We start from the raw sequence: 20,121 nt of genomic DNA, 5'->3' as shown, positions 1-20,121 counted from the left end.
CATGGGTTCAACCTCATACAATTCAACTGATTTCAGTGGGAGTGGACAATGAGGTTAGGTTCAAACCCCATGCATCAAAACAGCCCCATAAATATTAGAACATTTTGGCTTTGACACAAATGCTCTGTTAGAAGGGTGTGCAGACAACTCTAGGTATTATCCACTGAACATCTGTCAATTCTACAGATATTTAGCTTCCGAGAATAAATATTTGACTTAAGATCAGTGCTCTACAGAAATAAGATAATTGGTTAAAAAACAAAAACAAAACAAAAACAAAAAAACCCCACAACAATGCTGTAACAAACTGCTCTGCCACAAAAGCCTAGATGATTTGCACTCCTAATGTTAAAAGGTGAACTGCAAATCTTTTCCCAAATGCCCTTAATTGTACAAAGATTGATGGATTCATTTCATATTACTACAGTTGAATGCACCTGGAAAGCTGTTTAGAGACTGCTTTTAGGAGAACTCATTACAGCAGGCATTTTTACAACATACACTAAATAGTACATACACTACAATCAGTAATCAGTTTTCAAGAGTTAAAACATTAATTGAGTTATTTGAGTTAGCAGGATATAATCTGATTTGTTCCAGAATGGATATTCTTAGAAATAGCTTTTTAAAATATTGGACTTTTATACAATTCAAGTTTATGCATCTCTTAATTTTATTCATTTAAATATTAAGATTGGTTTAATATGCTGGAATGGATAGATAAGGTATGTTTGCTGCACAGAAATCCAACTCATCACAGTAGTATTCTCTGTATAGTCCATTTTATTTTGATAAAGGATTAAAAGAGCTGAATAAGAACATCAACCATTCCACTGATTCTGCTATAAGTTTTAAGGACTAAAACCTGCTCATCCCCAACAGCAAACACAGGGGGATCTGTTAAGTAAGAAGTGAGGGAAGAAGAGGAAATTCCAGGAGCCCACACAGGGACTCCATGCATGGGAGAATGCAGGAGTATGGGGGGCAGAGGGGAGTGGATTTGCAACACGGTGGAATGTCCACTGGTCATACTGAAAAGAGGTGGATGGACTACTGGGCTCTTGCAACTATGGAGCAACCTGTGGGATGATTCTGCTCAGATGGACCCCAAACTTTAACAACTGAAGTAGTTGTATCAAAATGCACCTGTTAAACATCAGAATTATCACTTGGCATAGTGAAACCAAATTAAGTTTAACATTTTGAATAAAATAAAAAACAAAACAAAAAAAACTTTAGTCTATTAAAATGGACAGCAATTACCCAGCAAGAAGGATGCAATTTCCAGGAAGCCTGACTGTCTTAAAACTGACAAGTTCTATAGCAGAGCAGTAAAGTTGAAAAGCCATTTGAGGATAACATCTGGATATTTGTTCTATTCGTCAACTCTAGGTTACTAAGCTACACCAAGTTTGTTTTCAACACTTGAGTACTGAGAACTGTGCCCACCAGAAGTCAGTGAATAAACCTTAAGGCATATGTCCCAAACCCATTAACTCAGTCCTACGGATATCTGATATTCAGTTACTGTGATAATAGAGCAAGATAAAGTTTTATTATTTTTAATGAGCTTTTAAAAGGCTCCCACATAAATGTGTCCATGTCTCACAAAATTACGCCTATTTTCCACTAACTCTGCTGAACCCTTTCTGAAAGATGTAGTTTTCATGAAACAGATACTGCTTTAAAAAATTAATGTTTGTAGAGGCTTCAAGCATATAAACACGTGGGTCATGGTCTCCACTGTTTCACCTGCCAAGAGCATCTTCACTTGGCCTCTAAGTTTACTTAATCAGCTGCCTTCCTTTTCTTCAACTCACTTTATTTCATTCTGAAAGGATATTAAACTAGTCTCTCAGCCCCCTCCCTCTCATCAGAAACCAAACATGTATTTCAGCTACTGTAAACTGACACCTGGGTGACTCCAGAAATCCATCAATACAGAAAAAAAAAAATTACAAGAATAGGCAAGTGACTTCTCCATCCTTCCCAGTGATTGTAAAAAAGTTAGCTCCTCAACCATCTATTTCTAGGTGTGTCTAATTCAAGAGTGGTAATGTAATCTATCATTCATTGTCTTTAGGGTAACCTTCTAGCCCACAACAAACTTCACTAGAGAACTATTCATTTAAAACACCTCAGTACTACAAAATTTTCAAATCATTCTTATAAAGTAAATTAAGCAAGTATTTAGTTCTTTTTTAAAAAAAATGTTATTTTAATCTACACCTTCCTGACAAGATTTCTGTCTAAGTCAGACCCAAATATAAACTGACTGTTTAGAGTCAGAACTCGTCTTGACAAAAGGATATTGTAGAGCTAGTCACTACCATGCAGTGCCAACTATATTATTATTCTACACTGAAAGACCTGTAGAAAGTATCTCTAATTTAGATGCCACTGACATATCGGAGAAACCTACCACCTGGTTATTTACGCCACTCAATGGTGAGACACGCTTGCCTGGACATACAAATGTCATTGGCACTCTGCCTAGAATTCCATGCCCAGATATGTATCCCAGTATGAAGTGCTCTGTCACTTCCCTACATGGTCATCTTTTTGCAAACACCATGTCAAAGGCCATCCAAATACTCTTACACTTGAGACAGAGGCATGCAGACAGTTCCTCTCACCTCCAAGTCTTGACACTAACTATGGAACATAGTATTGCTCTTGTCTACCCGCCCAAGAGCTTTCCCTTGTTTGAAACAATTTAATGCATTGTTTTCTTCTATTTAAAAGTACAGACTATATAGCGCCCATATCTGAACTCTTATTATGCTGAAGCATTTATAATATTCTTACAGCTTTTTGTATTAAACCTTTGCCCTAAGGGGAGAGATCTTGGATGTTCATCATAACTACTGTAGTCACCTGAATTCAAAATGTATTAAATAATTTTTGCTAATATCCAGGAAAAGCAGCTGAAAGCAGTATTAGTCAAGAAAGATTCTACGAACAGACTAACGCCTCATGTTCATGTAGTTTAAATATGACACATAGAGAGTTCAGAGTACTTAAGTCACAATTTATAAGAGGATTGTTCTGCAAATCAGACTTAAACAATATGATCATGCGACAAGTGACTAAATTTTAAAACATTTGCTAATGTTTGAATATACTGTTCTGTAAACAACTACCAAGAAGCTTAACATGAGTTTCCTACAGTAAGGGGGCACAAAACAGTATTCCAGTTGGTACCTGTACATGCATGCTATTCAGTAGTTGCAGTAAGGAATCACATTTGTTGACATTTGCAGTACTTGGCTCTCCCAGATCACTTCTTTAAGTTCCTTTTTAATTATCTTCAATGTATAAAAGCCAAATATCAATTTTATGTCCAACTACAAATGCAAAATAACTGTCGAATTATGCCTATTTAGTGCAATTATGTTCATAAGTGACACACACTAATTGAATTGAATAGATTATCTACTATAATTCTTAAAAAGATGATCCTACTCCTAAACTCCAAATTATATCATGCCCTTTGCTTGTATTGTTAGGAGGGAAAAAAGAAAAAAACGTGCTTCTGGAGTGAAATTATGTTTATTTAGGTATCAAAGGTTGGAATAAAGCTATTATAAGGAACAAAAAAGGACTTAAGTTAGCTAGCACTTTAAATCAGTGCTTTAAAAAGTTACTCAGTATCCAATCTGCTATTCTTGATTGGGTAGAGTGATTAAATTTTACTGTAGGGGACGGTATACACAAAAATAAAGGAAATGAAACAAAACCAAAACCTGGACCACACCATTAAACCCTCCATATAAAAGACAACCACCTACCCAAACATTCATCACAGTAATCTTGTATCATGAACACATGCAAAAGCTTCAAATAATTTAGTGACCATATTTTCTGATTAACGTTTGCTGCAAAAATAGGTCTCTAGAAGCATAACAGTTCAGGTACACAACTGCAATTGCAAGAGTATGTACTTGAGCACTTAGTTTGCACCTGCAATTACAAATTTAGCCAATTAGAGCCAGATTTTCAGAAGGGCTCTGCCTCCATAATTGGGGTTGGATTTTCAAGGGAGCCCAGCACTCAGCAACTCCTATCGAGAGCAATCGGAGTCACTGAGTAGGCATGCTTTTAGAAAAGCTGACCCTAAATGCATAGCTGGTTGTGCCCACAATACCCAATTTGCACATTTGTGGCAACTGTGTACGTGAATTAGGCTTGCAAATACATGTGTTTGCACATCATGCCTTTTGAAGGCAAGGTCTTTAAAGCTCTAGTCTGTCCTCCGCTAAAGAAAAGATTCAAGAAAGTCTAGCTGTCATACTCCCATTATTTCTGATATTTTGCTTGAATGAGCGCGTCACTTACAGCCCAGTCTCAGATCTCCAGACAGATTTTGTAATAAACAAACAGAGTATGAGTGCATCAATCATTGCCAAGGAAACAAGCAACATCAAGTTTAGCAAGACTACTTTCACTTCAAGTTCGAAGTGCTCAGGGAAGACAGAGTTGGATGATGCATGCCTTTGCTTAAATATATCTTCAACAAACCTCAACATGTCATGAGAAAAGTGGACAAGTACAAAGCTATTTGCTTTTTTTATGTCTAATGATTCAAAACATTCCCATAATACTGATGTCCTGTAATGATGTCTGTTTCGGTTTCCTGAAATTGATGTGAACCTTCCTGCAAATGTCAGATGAATCAGTTAGACCAGATTTACAATAAAACTAATTATTGCACAATTTAACATTTAAGGAGCCAGGAAGATATTTTGTTTTTAATTCAAGTTGCACTTCAGTGTGTCATTTTAACCACCAATATATACTTTCATACTAGAACATGTTTATGGCCTTGAGCAGTATTGCCTTAAGAATCCTCAAGCAGCTGGCATATTCGGAAAAGTTAATTTTGTTCCAACTGCAAAAATCTAGCAACTACTGCCTTCTATTAAGAGAAATCCCCCACTAGAGTCAATAAGGCACAGAAAGGAGATCTTGTAGTGCTGTGGAAAGCCTGCTGGCTCCGAAGGTGTTCCATGTGTAGTTTCAGAGAGTCCCCCCGCTCACAGGGACAAAAAGAGTCAAGTAACATGATCCCTCTGGCTTTTCCACTTTACAAAAGTTGCTCAGTTGAAAACAAGCAATTCAGTTTCACCTGCACTCCAGTGAACTGGCAATACAGTAAAATCAGTCAGTATTTCCTTATGCTACAAACTACAATACATACCCTCAGGCTGATTATCCACTTGCAATTCTATTAATAATTCTTTACAGTATAATACCAAAGTAATGTGTCCCCTGACAAAGCAAATTGCTTTCAGAGATTACTATTCTATTTCTGGCACTTCAAGTCAGGGCCAAAATTGCTGCAGTAAGCTTCTAGCCCCAAAGTCTATATCACTTTTGTGTGGCCCCCCGAGAATAAAGAATTAAAATCAGTGACTTTTTGCTATTGAAACAAGTTAATACAGAACCTTGATTTTACAAATACCCATCTTACGAACAATCAGTTATATGAACCACTTTTCCCAAAGAAAGTTTAATAAATAAATAAATAAAAACCAGGAAAGCAGTGTCAAAGAACAAATCGACATCCCTTTATGTTCTGATGTCGTCAATGAAATGGAAATCAGTTTGCATCGCACCAGATTGCCACTTGTGCACCATACTCATTAATTTTGAGATGTTCAATTTCATGAACTTTTCATTCCCAATTAGTTTGTAAAAGAGAGGTTAACAGCAAAAAAGCCTCTGTTTAAGTCTGAATGACACCAGAAGTACAGAAAGTGAAATAAGAGAAAAGTGTGACACTAACTGAAATCCAGAGACAGTATGCCGCTTCATGGTCTATTAAAGCAGTTAATATAATCAGCACTTGATGTTTGTATCTGCTTTTGGCCAAGTGTCCCTATAGGTACTCCACATCATGGAGTTTGCGTGCCTGTGCATTCCAGATTGGAGATATTCTCAGTAGTGTCTGGGGATCCGTCCCTGCATCTGAGCACAACAATGTCTGGGATATGAGGGTATATAGAGAACGGGCAAACCTGCCACCAGTCCAATTCTTTCTCAACCACAAAAGTTCAGTGAAAGACTCCAAGGCAGAAAGGAAGGAAGTGGGGCACCCATAGGGACACACATCTCAAAGGACTCCAGTTACTGTACAAGGTGCAGTCTTTTGGTTGAGACAGTCTGTCCTTTCATACATTCTGCAAATGAGATGAAAAGCCTGGGTGAAGCCCTAAAGACTCCAAGCTCCCCAACCCTCCTGGCAGAGTTGATGGTTATGAGGAATGAAGTCTTAAGGGACATATGAAGGAGGGAACAGTTCCTCATTGGTTCAAATGGGGGATTTCCTCAGCACATTGAGGACAAAGTTTAGGTCCCATGGCAGAACTGGTTCCTTAACATGTGGGAAGAGGTCGAACAAGCCTTTGATAACCCGCATAGCGGTTGGGGGGTAGTGATGAAGTCTGAAAACCTCTCATGGGGGAGTGAAAAGCTGTGATGGCAGCTAGGTGAAACTCAATAATCCCATGGTTTTTAAATTGAACAGGTAATTGAGAATGTGCATTAGACTAGAGGAGGCACAGATCGGGGACTGTACCAAGTCTGGAAGCATCTCCATTTATGCAGGTAAGTTTTCCTTGTCAAGGGTTCTCTGCTATGAAGCAATACCGTCTGTACCTCTGGGGAGCAGTCTTGCTCTACACCAGGGAGCCATATCGCAGCCACGGCTTGAGGTGAAGCACTGAAGTTTGGATGGTGATGGATCCTGACTCCTGAGATTTGCTGTCAGGAGAAGATGGAAAGTGGGGTCACAGAGACATGCAAACCTGCCCTGGGAACCATACCTGTCCTGGCCATGATGGTGTTTCCATTTCTTCAGAACCTTGAGCAGGAAGGGAGTTGGGGGAAGATAAGAGTACAGCAATATGCGAGGCCAAAGAATGACCAGAGCATCTCCCATCAAGTTGTGATCATGCCCTCCTCTTGAGCAGAAGCCTCTGTACGCCACATTGGATGATGTCACAAAGAGAGCCATCTATATATGACCCCAGGTAAGTCATCTCTTGGAATACCTCATTATTCAGCGCACACTCATGGTTGATGCTGCAAAGCCTGCCAAGGAAGTTCGCCACTGTGTTCTATAGTCCTGGTAGATAAACTGCTGAGATCTGTATGCAGTGTGATATGCACTACTTCCATAGTTTTATGGATTCAGTGCAAAAGGACCGGGATCTTGCTCCTCCACGAAGACTGATATAATATGTTGCTGCTCTGTTGTCCAGGAGTATTCTGATTGAGTGGTCCCTTATGATGGGTCGAAAGTGCTGACAAGTGATTCATTACAATACACCAATATGGAAGATTATCTCCTGAAGGATCTATTTGCCCTGACTTGAAAGGTTTTGGAAGTGTGTGTCCTGGCCTATCATGAAATGTCTGTAGCAAGTACCCTTGTGGGAGGAGACTCCAAGAACGGAACTTCCACGCACACCTTTTATGGATCCTTCTCCCAGTTTAGAGAACCAATGACCCTCAGAAGTACAAATACTCCTTGGACAGGCCTTGCCTGTTGGAGGGGTAGAAAGTTCTCAGCCAGGCCTGAGGACACCCAGAGTGTAGTGTTGCTAAGGGTGTCACAAACACAAAGGCTATCATATGGCCCAGAAGTTGCAGGCATGCCCTTGTTTTGGTTTGTGGGCTCTGTTGTATTGTTGAGATGAGGTTGGACATAGTGGCAAATCTGTCCTGGGACAAGTATGCTCTGGTGGTGGTGGAGTCCTCAGTGATGCCGATAAAATCTAACCTTTCAGGACGCAATTGTCCAGGTAGGGAAAAACTGTACTCTCAACTGGCAAAAATGGGTTGTGATAGCTGAGAGGATTTTGATAAGACCCTTGGCATGGTGGAGAGGCTGAGGGTAGGACACAATACTGGTAATGGTCTCTGCCTATCGCAAAATGTAAGAAATGTCTGTATCCCTCAAGATTTCGGTGACCAAGACATGGAGGTAGATGGGGTACTGTTTTTATGAGATCTGCTCTTGAAGGAGAAGATGATCTTACACTTGGCTGATATATGGATGTCTCCGAAATAGAGGCACTGAGAATGTCAATCATCGACCGGAATAGGGTCTCAGAAAGAAAGACAGCACTTAAAAAGACTGGGGATTCCGGCATACCACAGAAACATCAATTATTGTTAACTAAGATCACTATAACTGCATGCTACCATATACAAGACAAGCTCAGGACAGGGTGGGGGAATTTTAAAGATTCTGAATGAGAAAAAGCTGGGCCAAGAGCCAATGCTAACTTCACTTTGAGAGCACACTTTCCCTGCATATTAAAAATAGCAGGATAGTTAACTTTAAGGGTACATAGTTATCTCCCCTCTGGATGGCTACTCTAATAACTAAATCCAAAGTGGGAAGAAAGATCAGAACAAATTTAAGCTGTATATCAATTTATTATCTTATCTTATAACCATCTGACTGCCAGTAAAGCCTACAAAAATGTGAATACAACTATTTGTGACGTATTTTCAACAAGATCCACCTATAGACTTTGCACAGAAACTAAGTAGCAAAATCCTTAAAACAAAGGGGGAAAAAAAAAAAAAAAGAGAAAAGAAAAAAGAAAAAAGAAACCATTGATAGTCCAGTTAGGAGTAGAAAACACAATGTATTTTCACTTACAAGATAGCAGTCTCTCCAAAGTAGAGAGAATGTTACTTGTATTTTTTAGGAAGTGATGCAAGATTAGAAGTTGAATACCAGTGTTTCAATAGAAGCCATCCTGCTTTATTACAGATATTTTTTAATCATTAAAAAGGATGATTAAAAAATTGAAAATTACCAGCTATTACAAATAACATTTAAAATGGTGACATTGGGAAGATTAGAGAAAAGTTTGTATGTTTTCCACACAGCAATCGGGAGAGGGGGAAAAAAAGCCAACCAACCAAACGTATTAAAAACCTGTAATCCAGTTAAAAGCAAAAGATGTCCTTGCTACTATGTCTACCAATTAAAAGGTAATAGTAACCTAAGACAATTTAAAGACAGAAGTACTCATTTAATGTAAGGTAATTACAGAAGAATGGAGGAGGTCGAATTTTCAATAAGGCATAAATGAGGTGCCTAACTTGCATTATGCGTGCTTTTTAAAAAATCCCACCCAGGGCCTCAAACTTTTAAAATTAACCAAGGTCCTTTAGACATATGTAAACCTGTATTATTAATAAAAGGTATCTCACCAGCTACTTCCACAATATCACCAGGGACAATGTCTCTTGCTTTAATCCTTTGTACACTTTTTCTGTCTTGTCGATATACTTTGCCCATTTCAGGTTCATATTCTTTAAGAGCTTCAATAGCATTTTCAGCATTTCTTTCCTGAAAGAGGAAAAATAAGATGTGAGGTTTTAAAAGCTAGAGGTACTGCCAATTCTGACAACTAGAATAGTCACCTTCTAGTTTTCCACATGTAGCATTACATGAATACTATTTACTTAGTTATTCTATGTTCATTCACATAGAAGATACTTATTAGACCCACCCCATTATGTGGTTGCAACTTCAAAGTGAAGTTGCAGTCTGGAAAGCACAACAATAGAATTCAGATATTAGTGAGCCCTTAAACATCTAGAAGCCATTGCCTTGAAATTTGCAGTTACCTCTCCAGAACGTCCATTATGTTTTGGTAGCTGGAGATCATGCAAACTGTATATTAAGGGATCATACGGTTATGTTTTGATGCAAAGCAACACTCCAGCAGGAACATCCATTAAAACTAAATGATTCTACCCTAGTTCAGCTGTGCTTTATTAAATAGAACACCTCCTCTGAGACTCAAATATACATCCATCCCACATCAGTCTGGTGTTTTCACTAGTTATTGATAGAAATTAAGATAGTGAAAAAAATCCAATCATTAAACTTTCTCCAATACTGTTCTTGTATCCCTCCTTTAGGTCTTTGTGCCACATTTGAACCATGTCAGATTAAGAGGCATGGACATATCCACTTACAACAGCTCCTTTGTTATCTAGCTTGGAAATAACTATTGTCCAAAAGCTCTTTTCTTCGCACTTGTAAAGTAAGGACACTACATGACATTTCACACCCATTACTTGCCAACAAAGTACCTACAACTTCCCAGATATAGTGCCAAAGCTGGAGCTCCAGAAAAGAAGGCAACGCACTTAAGAGTACGAGCAGAAATTCTAACTATTTTTAGCATCGATACACACACAAAAAAACCCACCTGAATCTTCTTTCCATAATTAAGCTATGAATGAGTTACAGAAGATTGGACCTTAAAAATGACAAGGACCTTAAACTTTATTCTTTTCTTAAAGCATCTATGGGTATGTCTACAATGCAGCTGGGAGGTGCAATTCCCAGCTTCAATAGATACACACGTCCTAGATTTGACCAATCTAGTGCACTAAAAAGAGCAGTGAGGTAGCAGTAGCACAGGTGGCACTAGCACAGATTGACCAATAAACATAGTATTGTCTAGGTTTAGATGACAGAACCAGTAAAACACCAGCAGCCTATCTCCCTGAGCTCTACTGCTGTTACCACCAGTGGAAGTACTATGATGAGAAATTAAGAAAAATATTAGTACAGACATCTTAAGTCTGCTCTGTTGAGTATAGAAATTCAAAGAGGATGCTTTTGGGTATACAAAACTTAAACCAACTTTTCCAGACTTACACCAGCTGCCAAGGGTTCTCTCAGCTAGTACATGTCTGAATTGTATAAAGGCAGACAATTATCTTTGGAAATTCAAACCATGAGCCATTAGAGCCTAATTTGTCAGCTGGTAACACACAACTGATTGCTCATGTGTAGTACCAGTTCCAGCAGGCAATGAAATACCTTGAACTACACATGTTACAGCAGCTGATCTGGTGAATGTTGTGAAATAACTGGCGGGAGAAGAGATGGGGATGCCATATATACTAGCAGCTACGAGCTACCTTAGGTGTAAGGAAGGTGGGGAGTATGGCCTAAACCCATGGCATTTCCCCTCTCCACTGGATGAAAAGCAGAATTTAAGCTCTTGCTCATGAGCATAGGTAACTCTGCATATCCAGATAGGCACTGAGGTCTATTAAGTTTCAATGACCCTATTAAATTTGAGGGGCAAAGAAACAAGAATGATCAAATCAAATATAGAAGCTATCTGATAGGAGATCATAGTTAACTCAGTCTTTAGAGTTAGCAGCTCAATAAATGAATTCCATCTTAGAGAACAAGATACATGGGTCATCAGACATAAATAAATGCCACATCAGAAAACAAGTGTCCCCCCTCCCCCCCAATCTAATATTTGAAATTGCCAAAAAGAAATTTTACTTCACGGTCTAAAGTCAGCCCTTCAAAAGTTTAAATCTAGTTCTCCAAGCTGGTTTTCTCAGAAATATCCAGAATCCTTTTTTTTTTTTTTTTAAATATAAAGTCAGACAACAATTGCATCTCCATCACCCACAAAACAAAAAAGAAAACAAGACAGAGAAAGTTTCATGAGAGTTAAGACAGAGCTTCTGCCCAGAGTCTCTGTTAGTATTATCTAAAAACTTTAAAGGGCTGAAAGAGGAAATGTTTTTTAAAAATCAATTAAAGACAGATTAATTTAAACATTTAAAGTTTCTTCATAACAAAGAACATAGTGACTACATCCTTACCCAGTACATCTCTTTATACCCAATACACCCAGGATAGCCTCAAATTTATTCTCTTATATTTCTATTTTGTGTTGAATTACAATGTTCAAGTATTGGACAATGAATTAAAGCTATTTAGTTTTTTTTTTATTCTGCTCTTTTAAAAAAAAAAAAAATCAATCTTTTTGCAGTTTTTCTGACTGCACAAGTTCATTTACTTCTGGAATTTTTCAACCCATCACAAAGTAACAGAAAAAGTTTTGATGTAGGGATTATTGCATTAGGATAGGCTAGTTTTTATTACATGTGCATGTGAGTGAGTATATTGTAGATTTTAAAACGGTATGAAATTGATGGTTTTGAATAAATGAATCACCGAGAATCAGATACAGGCACTGAAAAGTGTAAACATTTTTCATCTTTTTAATTATAGTATATAGCATAATCCCTCCATCTTCCATAGAAAAAGATATCCACCACCAACTAAAGTTTTCTCTGCATTTAAGGAGAATGCTTGTGGGGGAGGGAGACATGGAGAAGCAGGAAATCAGACTTCAGATGACACGCCCACATATGAAGTTTCTTCCTACACTGATTTTATCGTGGTCTCAAACAGATCCAATGATTTCTGGTTTTGGACTTTTAGCACCTAGAAATCAGAGACATGCACTGGAAAAAGAAATCTTGAAGTTAAACTGCAAATTTTATTCCTCTAGAGTAAATATTCATATCAATAATACAGCATCATAATCCATCTACCCACAGCAGTGATTTTGCAAAGGGGAAAATATCAAATTTCCAAGTGATAGAATGTACACAAAGTTGTTCTATTTTTTAAATGAAGTTACTGAAAGTCCACAGAATTACCCCTATAAATGGCATCTAGCGGAAGCAACAACTACTTTTATGGGGGATAGCAGTCTTCTCTTGCTCCCCACTTGTGACAGTAAGGACAAAAAAAGGCAAGGCAATAAATGCCCCTCTAACCCTTACCCCACCTAAAGAGCAAGTGAGGATTTTTAGCTTCCCTATAAATTGCCAACAAAAAGTGGAAGCCAAGGCTGAGATTTTCAAAACTACCTAAGAGAGCTGGAGACCCAGTTACCATTAAAATCAGGAGAACTGGATGCCCAATTTCAATTAGGCACCTTTGAAAGTTTCAGCCCTAAAACATAACAGCTCCCTCACATCAAAATTCAATGATATCACTCTGAAAGTCTGCTCTCTTTCAAAAATCTCTCCTCTTCAACTCTCCCTTCTGGTTTACTAGGGACAGGGGGCAGTTTAAAAGTGGCCTTCTCTTGAACTTACTGGCAGGGCCGGCTCCAGGCACCAGCGTAGCAAGCAGGTGCCTGGGGCGGCCAATGAAGAGGGGGGAAGCACGTCCAGTGGGGGGGGGAGGGGAGGGCGTCACTCCCTCTCAGAGCGAAGGACCTGCCGCTGAACTGCTGCCGTAGAATGAAGCGGTGGTAGAGCTGCCGCCAATCACGGCTTTTTTTTTTTTCCCTCCCCCTTCTGCTGCTTGGGGCAGCAAAAACGCTAGAGCTGGCCCTGCTTACTGGATAGGAAGTGCCAGTACCATGGCTGGTCAGAAGATACCACTACCTATCCCCCTCTTACAATAGCATGTACGTTGATTATTCTGTTACTTGCCTTTCCAGGGATGGGGGGTGAAGAGTCTAGTATTTAATGACCACACTGGGAGGAGAGGTATGGAGATTCTGTACTGGAGAACCACATTAGCCTCACTGGGATTTACTCCAAGACAAAGTAGCTGCTGTGATGAAGCAGGCTAGAGGAAGCAACTTCCATAGCCCTCCCCTCCAGGCAAGACCTTCCTAGATTCTCACTTTTCAGCATACAAGAGTACCTGCAGGACACAGCTCTTTCCATCCTGACCACTGCCTTACTCACCCGGACTATTTCGTTAGCAGGTATGGGAGGTGGGGGGGACTGCCACCTTCTTCCAGTGATGCTGCTGCAAGGAGCTACTGAAGTCAAAAGCAGGGATTGAAGGGGAGGAGAAAGGTGGCACAATGACTGTCATCATGATGTACCCTACACTTTTTTTTTTTTTTTTTTTTTTTTTTTAAGTGGGAGGTGTGTAGGTGTAAAGATACCAACTGCCAAGAACAAGAACTCAGAGCCTCTGATGAGGCATCATATTTTAGTGCAAAAAATATTTTAAAAGAATTTCTTCACATAAAAGAGCGTTTGATTTTATTTTAGAAGGTTTAGATTAGGCAGATGCAGAATTTGTAATATTTACTCTGCCACACAGAAGTTAATACATTCATAGTTCTGCTCTAACTGACTAGAAACACTTCTACTCTAACTTGGTAACAAAGTAGTCCTATGCACTAGTTCTCATTAAGGACTCCTGTAGAAAACAAGAAAAGTTTTTTTGCATGGAGTGAATTAAAAAGATTCACCTGTAAACTCTTAACTGATTTAAAAAAAAAAAAAAAATTTGGTAGGGATTACAGGAAAGTAATTTTGTAGAGAAAGCAGATCAGAAGGGTTTTTGTGGGGTTTTTTTTTGGTTAGGAGGTTGTGGTGACAGAGTCAGGCTGATAATGCGCAGGATCTTACAATCTTAACTTTGAAGACAGTTTTTCAAAGCAGTGCAGTGGATTTACCCACACATTCCATCAATTTCAATGAACATATCTACTGAACTATATATATATAAAAAGACTTTATATTCACAAGAGTCTTGTTTGTTTAAATAAAAGCACAGGAAAAGTTTGAATATAGCAGCAATGACAAACCATTTAGAATTTACTGGCTGTTTTCCATTAGAGTAAATGCTCTCATGATGGAGAGCTATTTTAAATCTATTATATGAATGTAAGAGAATTTAATTTTTCTTGGACAATTCTCCAAATGTATAAGTTATTCACAAATCTAAGTCAAAAGGCATTATGTAGGTGCACTGACTTCAGTGCAAGCCTCTTGGGGGTTTAATAGCTTTAAACAAATCATCACACAAGCATAACCATTTAAATATATCTAAATGGTTTCAAGAATGCCTTTGATTCTTTCAGCATGGAAATCAGTAGGTTTCTGATCTACAGCCTGCAGCTGAGTGCCCATTATACACTTTGGATTTTTTTCTTTGAATTGATTTTGTCATACTTGCTTTTGAGGCGTGTAGTTAATAGCAGAGTCCTTGTTGCAATGTATACTAAAAGGAAAAAGCTGGTCTACTAGGGATGCTTCAAACAAACAAGTGTATTCTACACATTGGCTTTTTCTCTTGCTAAGTTAGACTTGTGCATGCATTCTAGAGTGGGGTAAAACCCAAAGCATAAATATGGATGCCTTGTTAACCTGCACTAAACTTTATTCCCCCATCTTCACTAGATTTAGTGGGGGGAGTTTTAAACCAACATGAAGTATTAATTTATTCCAATCCAACACTAGAGGAAGAGCTTTTATATTCCTGGTAATTTTTTTTAGGAAAAGAACTCTTTTAGGACTAAGTTCTTTGTGGCAGGATTTTGGTCTACCTCTATGTACAGTGTCTATACAAACTTAATTGGATACTACTTTAATAAATAAGTTAAAGACCCTAGATTTTGACAAACTTGAACAAAGCTTCCAAAAGAACAAGTACTATGTCACTATTTAACATCACTTCAGCTTTGAGGGTGAGAGGAAAAGGCGTAAGGAACTGCTCTATTGGTATGTTCCACATAAGTTATTTGATGTTGCATACGTATGTATTCAACTGTGGCACCTGCGATATTCACATTTTTGAAAAATCTGACATCACAAAAAAAATAGGCACAGTACAACACACAAGAATATGCATTATCTGAGACATGCTGACTACAGTGTCTCTTTAAAGTTGTAAAATATTTCAGCTACTTAGGTTTACAAAACTTTAGAATTAATCTAGCAGGGAAAAGCTTGAAAGACCAAAGGTAAAATCTGCAGCAGCATTTGCATGTCACCGTACAATATTTCCCTTCAACTGTCAAAAATCACTGACCCCCTGAACATTTTTTCAGCTGCAAAGTAATGTATTTAATATTTTTATATTATTATGAGCATGCCTCTAACATAAAATAAAAAAGTACCTAATAAGAGTTTACCCATTTGTAATTTAAGATAAATTGTTTTGTGCAGCATTTAACCAGAAAGTTAGAATTGTGCTGCCAACTGAAATCCCTGTCTAAGAAGTCAAGTTTTGTGCCTCTTTGTTAAATTTGATGATCTCCAATAGAATTTGGACATTTAGTTCAAAACCCTGAAAATTATGAAAGTTTAGATTAGTCAGATACAATTTCAAATTCATGGTAGTAACTACTCAACTCTCCATATCAAAGCCTTAAAATCAAAGCCAAATAAAAATTAAATAAAAAAGTAAACTAGTTTGGCTATTTGAATCCAAGTAAAACAATACTGCCTACTTAACTTCAGAGATGCAAACCACCAAATTTAGAAATGCATACTGTGTGTAGTGGACCTATATTTTTTATTAAATACAAATGTGAAGATTCAAGTTTTCATTGTAGTATGGAATATAGATTCACATTTCTCTTTACATTTAGAAAGATCACTAAAAGAGAATACTAAAATTTAAGCTTGTATGTTTAATAGAATGCAGATAGCAAATATCCATACAATAAGATTCCAGGATTGGCAGTCTAGAATATAAGAGTCAGTGTGAAGTGATGGAAACTGCTACAATCATGATTGAAAAATCTTTGTTCAGAATATCAATAGGTTGAATCACTGAGTTTTGCAGTCTGTTAGAGCCCAATTTTTTAAGTTCTCAGCCATTTTGACTTCATGAATTATACCTGTGTGGTGTATAGCTCCAGTAATCATGGCATAGATATATGCCTAAGAGTCCTAGACCATTGTATATCTGAGGTAACCACCAATCCCCAACTTTGCTCTACATCTTATTTGCATGCAACAATTTCATTGGTTGTATGAGAAAAACTGCATAGATAGTAGTTTACCTAGTCCAACTCCCAAACCTATCCAACTGCATGGGCTTTAAGCTACGATATTATGGAGGCACCCTGGTGGTGACTCCATAGTTAGGTTAAGTTCTAAAACAGCGGTGGGCAACCTGCGGCCCATCAGTGTAATCCGCTGGCAGGTCGCGAGACAGTGTTTACATTGACTGTCCGCAGGTACAGCTGCTCGCAGATCCCAGTGGCCACGGTTCACCGTTCCTGGCCAATGGGAGCTGCGGGAAGCGGCGCAGGCTGCAGAGACGTGCTGGCCACTGCTTTCCGCAACTCCCATTGGCTGGGAACAGTGGGATAGAGTGATTAATATTTGTTTCAACAGCAAATAAAAAATGTTCAAGAACAGCATGAATTTTTAAAACTTAATAGCAATGTTCATGAATGGCTTCTGCTATGAACAACCTTTTTCTTAACGTGCTGAAAGATATATAAAGCAAGCCTATGGCCAAACACATCCATAAGGTATTCTGTGTTGTGTGTTTTAGTCTACCCACATGTTTAACATTTCTGTAGCGTCCATTTTAGCTTTGGGTCAACACTTCATGTCGGAATTCACATGATGATTTTGGTTCCGAGTAATTCAATGTTAAGAATGTATATAGTACTTTTGGCATATGCCTATACTACTTATAAAATCTGTACTGTACAGACATCATCTACTTCTACTAATCAAGAGCCTAAAGAGTTTCTGAGTTTTGGTATTATAAAAATATGTTTGCTTACCTGCCACACACCCACAATTGCATTAGCTACTAATATAAGTAAGATTACAAAAGGTTCTACAAATGCTGTGATTGTTTCTTCACCTTCTTCAAACCAGGCCAAAACCTGCAAGAGAAATCACAGTTAATCTAAATACAACAGATATACACACATACACACGACAATATTACACAAAACATGGAGTTTAGAATTTTTACAGAAATATCTATACCGTTATTACCAGGGCTGTCGATTAAATCGTAGTTAACACACAAAAATTAATTCCATTTAAAAAAAAAAAAATCCCAATTGCAGTTTTAATCGCATTGCTAAACAATAGAACAACAATTGAAATTAATTAAATATTTTGGGATGTTTTTCTACATTTTCAAATACAACACAGAATACAAAGTATACAGTGCGCACTTTATATTATTTTTATTCCAAATATTTACTCTGTAAAAGTGATAAAATAGTATTTTTCAATTCACCTCATACAAGTACTGTAGTGCGATCTCTATTGTGAAAGTGCAACTTACAAATGCAGATTTTTTTTGGTTACATAACTGCACTCAAAAATAAAATGTAAAACTTTAGAGCCTACAAGTCCACTCAGTCCTACTTTTTGTTCAACCAATCGCTAAGACAAATGTTTGTTTACATTTACATGAGATAATGCTGCCCGCTTCTTACTTACAATGCCACCTGAAAGCGAGAAAAGGCGTTCACATGGCACTTTTGTAGCAGGCATTGCAAGGTATTTACATATTTTAAAAAATTACTGCAACTTTATATTTATAATCTGATTGGACTTTTTGCCTGATTGGCCACCGGTTTGTATTCTGGCACAGAACCATGCCATCAATTGACGATATCAACGAATGGTAGTCCCTCCCCCCCTTTAGTCAATATCAGTTTGTGGTGGGGATTTTCTACGAATACTTATTCTACAAAGTGAAATGCCTCTCTTCCCCATTTAAAAAAAATGGACTGCACAAAAGGTGATAAAGATGAATTTCAATAAAAACTCGAACTATAAAACAGGAGAGAGTTGGAAAAAGCAACATGCCTGCCAAAATTCCCTCTAATTTTTTACATCCATGTGCAGAATGAATTTTGTTATGTGCACCAATATGGAGGTGATGTGTGGCGGGGGTGGGGCCAAGGGGTTCAGCGTGTGGGAGGGGGCTCAGGGCTGGGGCAGAGAGTTTGGGGGTGAGGGCTCCGGCTGTGGGTGCGGGCTCTGGGGTGGGGCCAGGGATGAGGGCTTTGGGTGCAGGCTGCCCCAGGGCTCAGTGGGGAGAGAGAGACTCCTCCTCCTCCTTCCCCCCCCCCAACTGCAGCAGCTCCGGGATGGGGACCAGGGGAGAGGCCTTTGATAGCCTGCTGCACAGCTGTGTAGCTTAGAGGGAACTTAGATGCTTGCCTATTGTGCTCCTGTTAAGCTTTCCTGTCAGGGTACCTAACAGTCACATTAAAATGGCAGATCATGAAAGCAAAAAATTAATTAAAAAGCGGGGTAGGGATGGGAGCTAAATCAACTTGGGAGGTTTATGTAAAGATCTAACAATGTGGCTTTTTCCTCAGTTCAGCTTTATTACATTCCCAAGCAGGAGGACAAGGCACCTAATGATTCTATACTTGTAAGGCTTCAGATGAAGTTTGGGGATTCTTTAGACTTTGTTATTTACCAGTCTCAAGCACTTCAGGTACATATGGAAGAGGCCTATTCATTGAATAAATTCAGGCAAAATTCTGCAATAACTAAGGAGACAGAGTCTAATTCTTTAGTCAACATGTTGAGCAACGGGAAGCCTGTTAAATGGGAACAATGTGTAGAAATAATTAGTGCCGGTAGTCAGGCAACACCATTATGAGTCACTGACCAACTCAGAAGCACCTTACCAAGTAGGCCAAAAAGCAAGCAGTTACTAAAGACACCATCATTCCGCTATCATGCTGCACTAGAACTATTGCTCAATTGTGAAACACTCCAGGATGTTAAAAAGGATGAAGGATCAACAGCACGAGAGCCTTGAACAGAAATAATATGAACCACCAAGCAAGACCAATAGGAGAGCAGATTTTATTAGGATAGAGGAAATGTCCAATATTGTAACTGGCAAGGCAGCATTGGATTAGGCTCAGATTAGAGGAGTATATAGTCTACAGGAAAGAGCATAGGAGTTCCTAGCTTCTAGTCTTCAGTTCTAACCCAGGCTCTTTCACGGACTCATTGACTGCATCTACAACCTGTAATTAACTGTTGCTGCAGCTCCACCAGTGGTAGCAATGGTGTAGGCTGCAGTTTGGATGGAACTCTAGTGTTTTTAACCACTATGGTGTTCAAGCTCTTTCTACAGACAGCCTCCACTACTGTTACAACCAGTGGAACTGCAACAGTGGTTAGTTAACATGTTATTATCCTAGTGTATATGAGGCCAGTATGTGGCCCTGGTAAAGCCACTTAGCATCTGTGTCAGTCTCCACCATATGCACGATGAAAAAAATACATCTCGGAGGTCCTATGAGGAATAGTTAATCCTGCTTTGAAGATATAAAGCAATGACAAAGCAAGCGTTTTCCAACATTCATTTCAGCATATTAGATAAGCCACACGGAGATCTGGCTGTCTCAGGAAGAACCAATATAATGTTGTAAGGGAAACGTCTAGGTTTATGATTATGGTATCAGTACACCTGTGCTCAATAGTATCAAGTATCTAAGACAGTGGTTCTCAAATTTATTTGATTGGACCCCCCCTTTTTTTGTG

At 38.5% G+C, this 20,121-nt stretch overlaps 1 protein-coding gene across 2 annotated transcripts in view; it reads right to left on the bottom strand.

Annotated features, from left to right (window-relative positions):
* ATP2A2 (ATPase sarcoplasmic/endoplasmic reticulum Ca2+ transporting 2) overlaps nucleotides 1–20,121 on the bottom strand; it is a 75,135-nt gene that overhangs the window by 45,027 nt on the left and 9,987 nt on the right. For both annotated transcript variants that reach the window (XM_034791585.1, XM_034791584.1), the window contains exons 4-5: nucleotides 17,370–17,474; nucleotides 9,238–9,376 (exon numbers count right to left, since the gene is read on the bottom strand). In XM_034791585.1, the coding sequence (XP_034647476.1) occupies nucleotides 9,238–9,376; nucleotides 17,370–17,474 (244 nt within the window). The remainder of the gene's footprint in view (nucleotides 1–9,237; nucleotides 9,377–17,369; nucleotides 17,475–20,121) is intronic.

The sequence above is a fragment of the Trachemys scripta genome, chromosome 15, assembly GCF_013100865.1.
Source record: "Trachemys scripta elegans isolate TJP31775 chromosome 15, CAS_Tse_1.0, whole genome shotgun sequence".
Taxonomy (NCBI): Eukaryota; Metazoa; Chordata; order Testudines; family Emydidae; genus Trachemys; species Trachemys scripta.
This window is presented reverse-complemented; position numbering and strand designations above follow the sequence as displayed.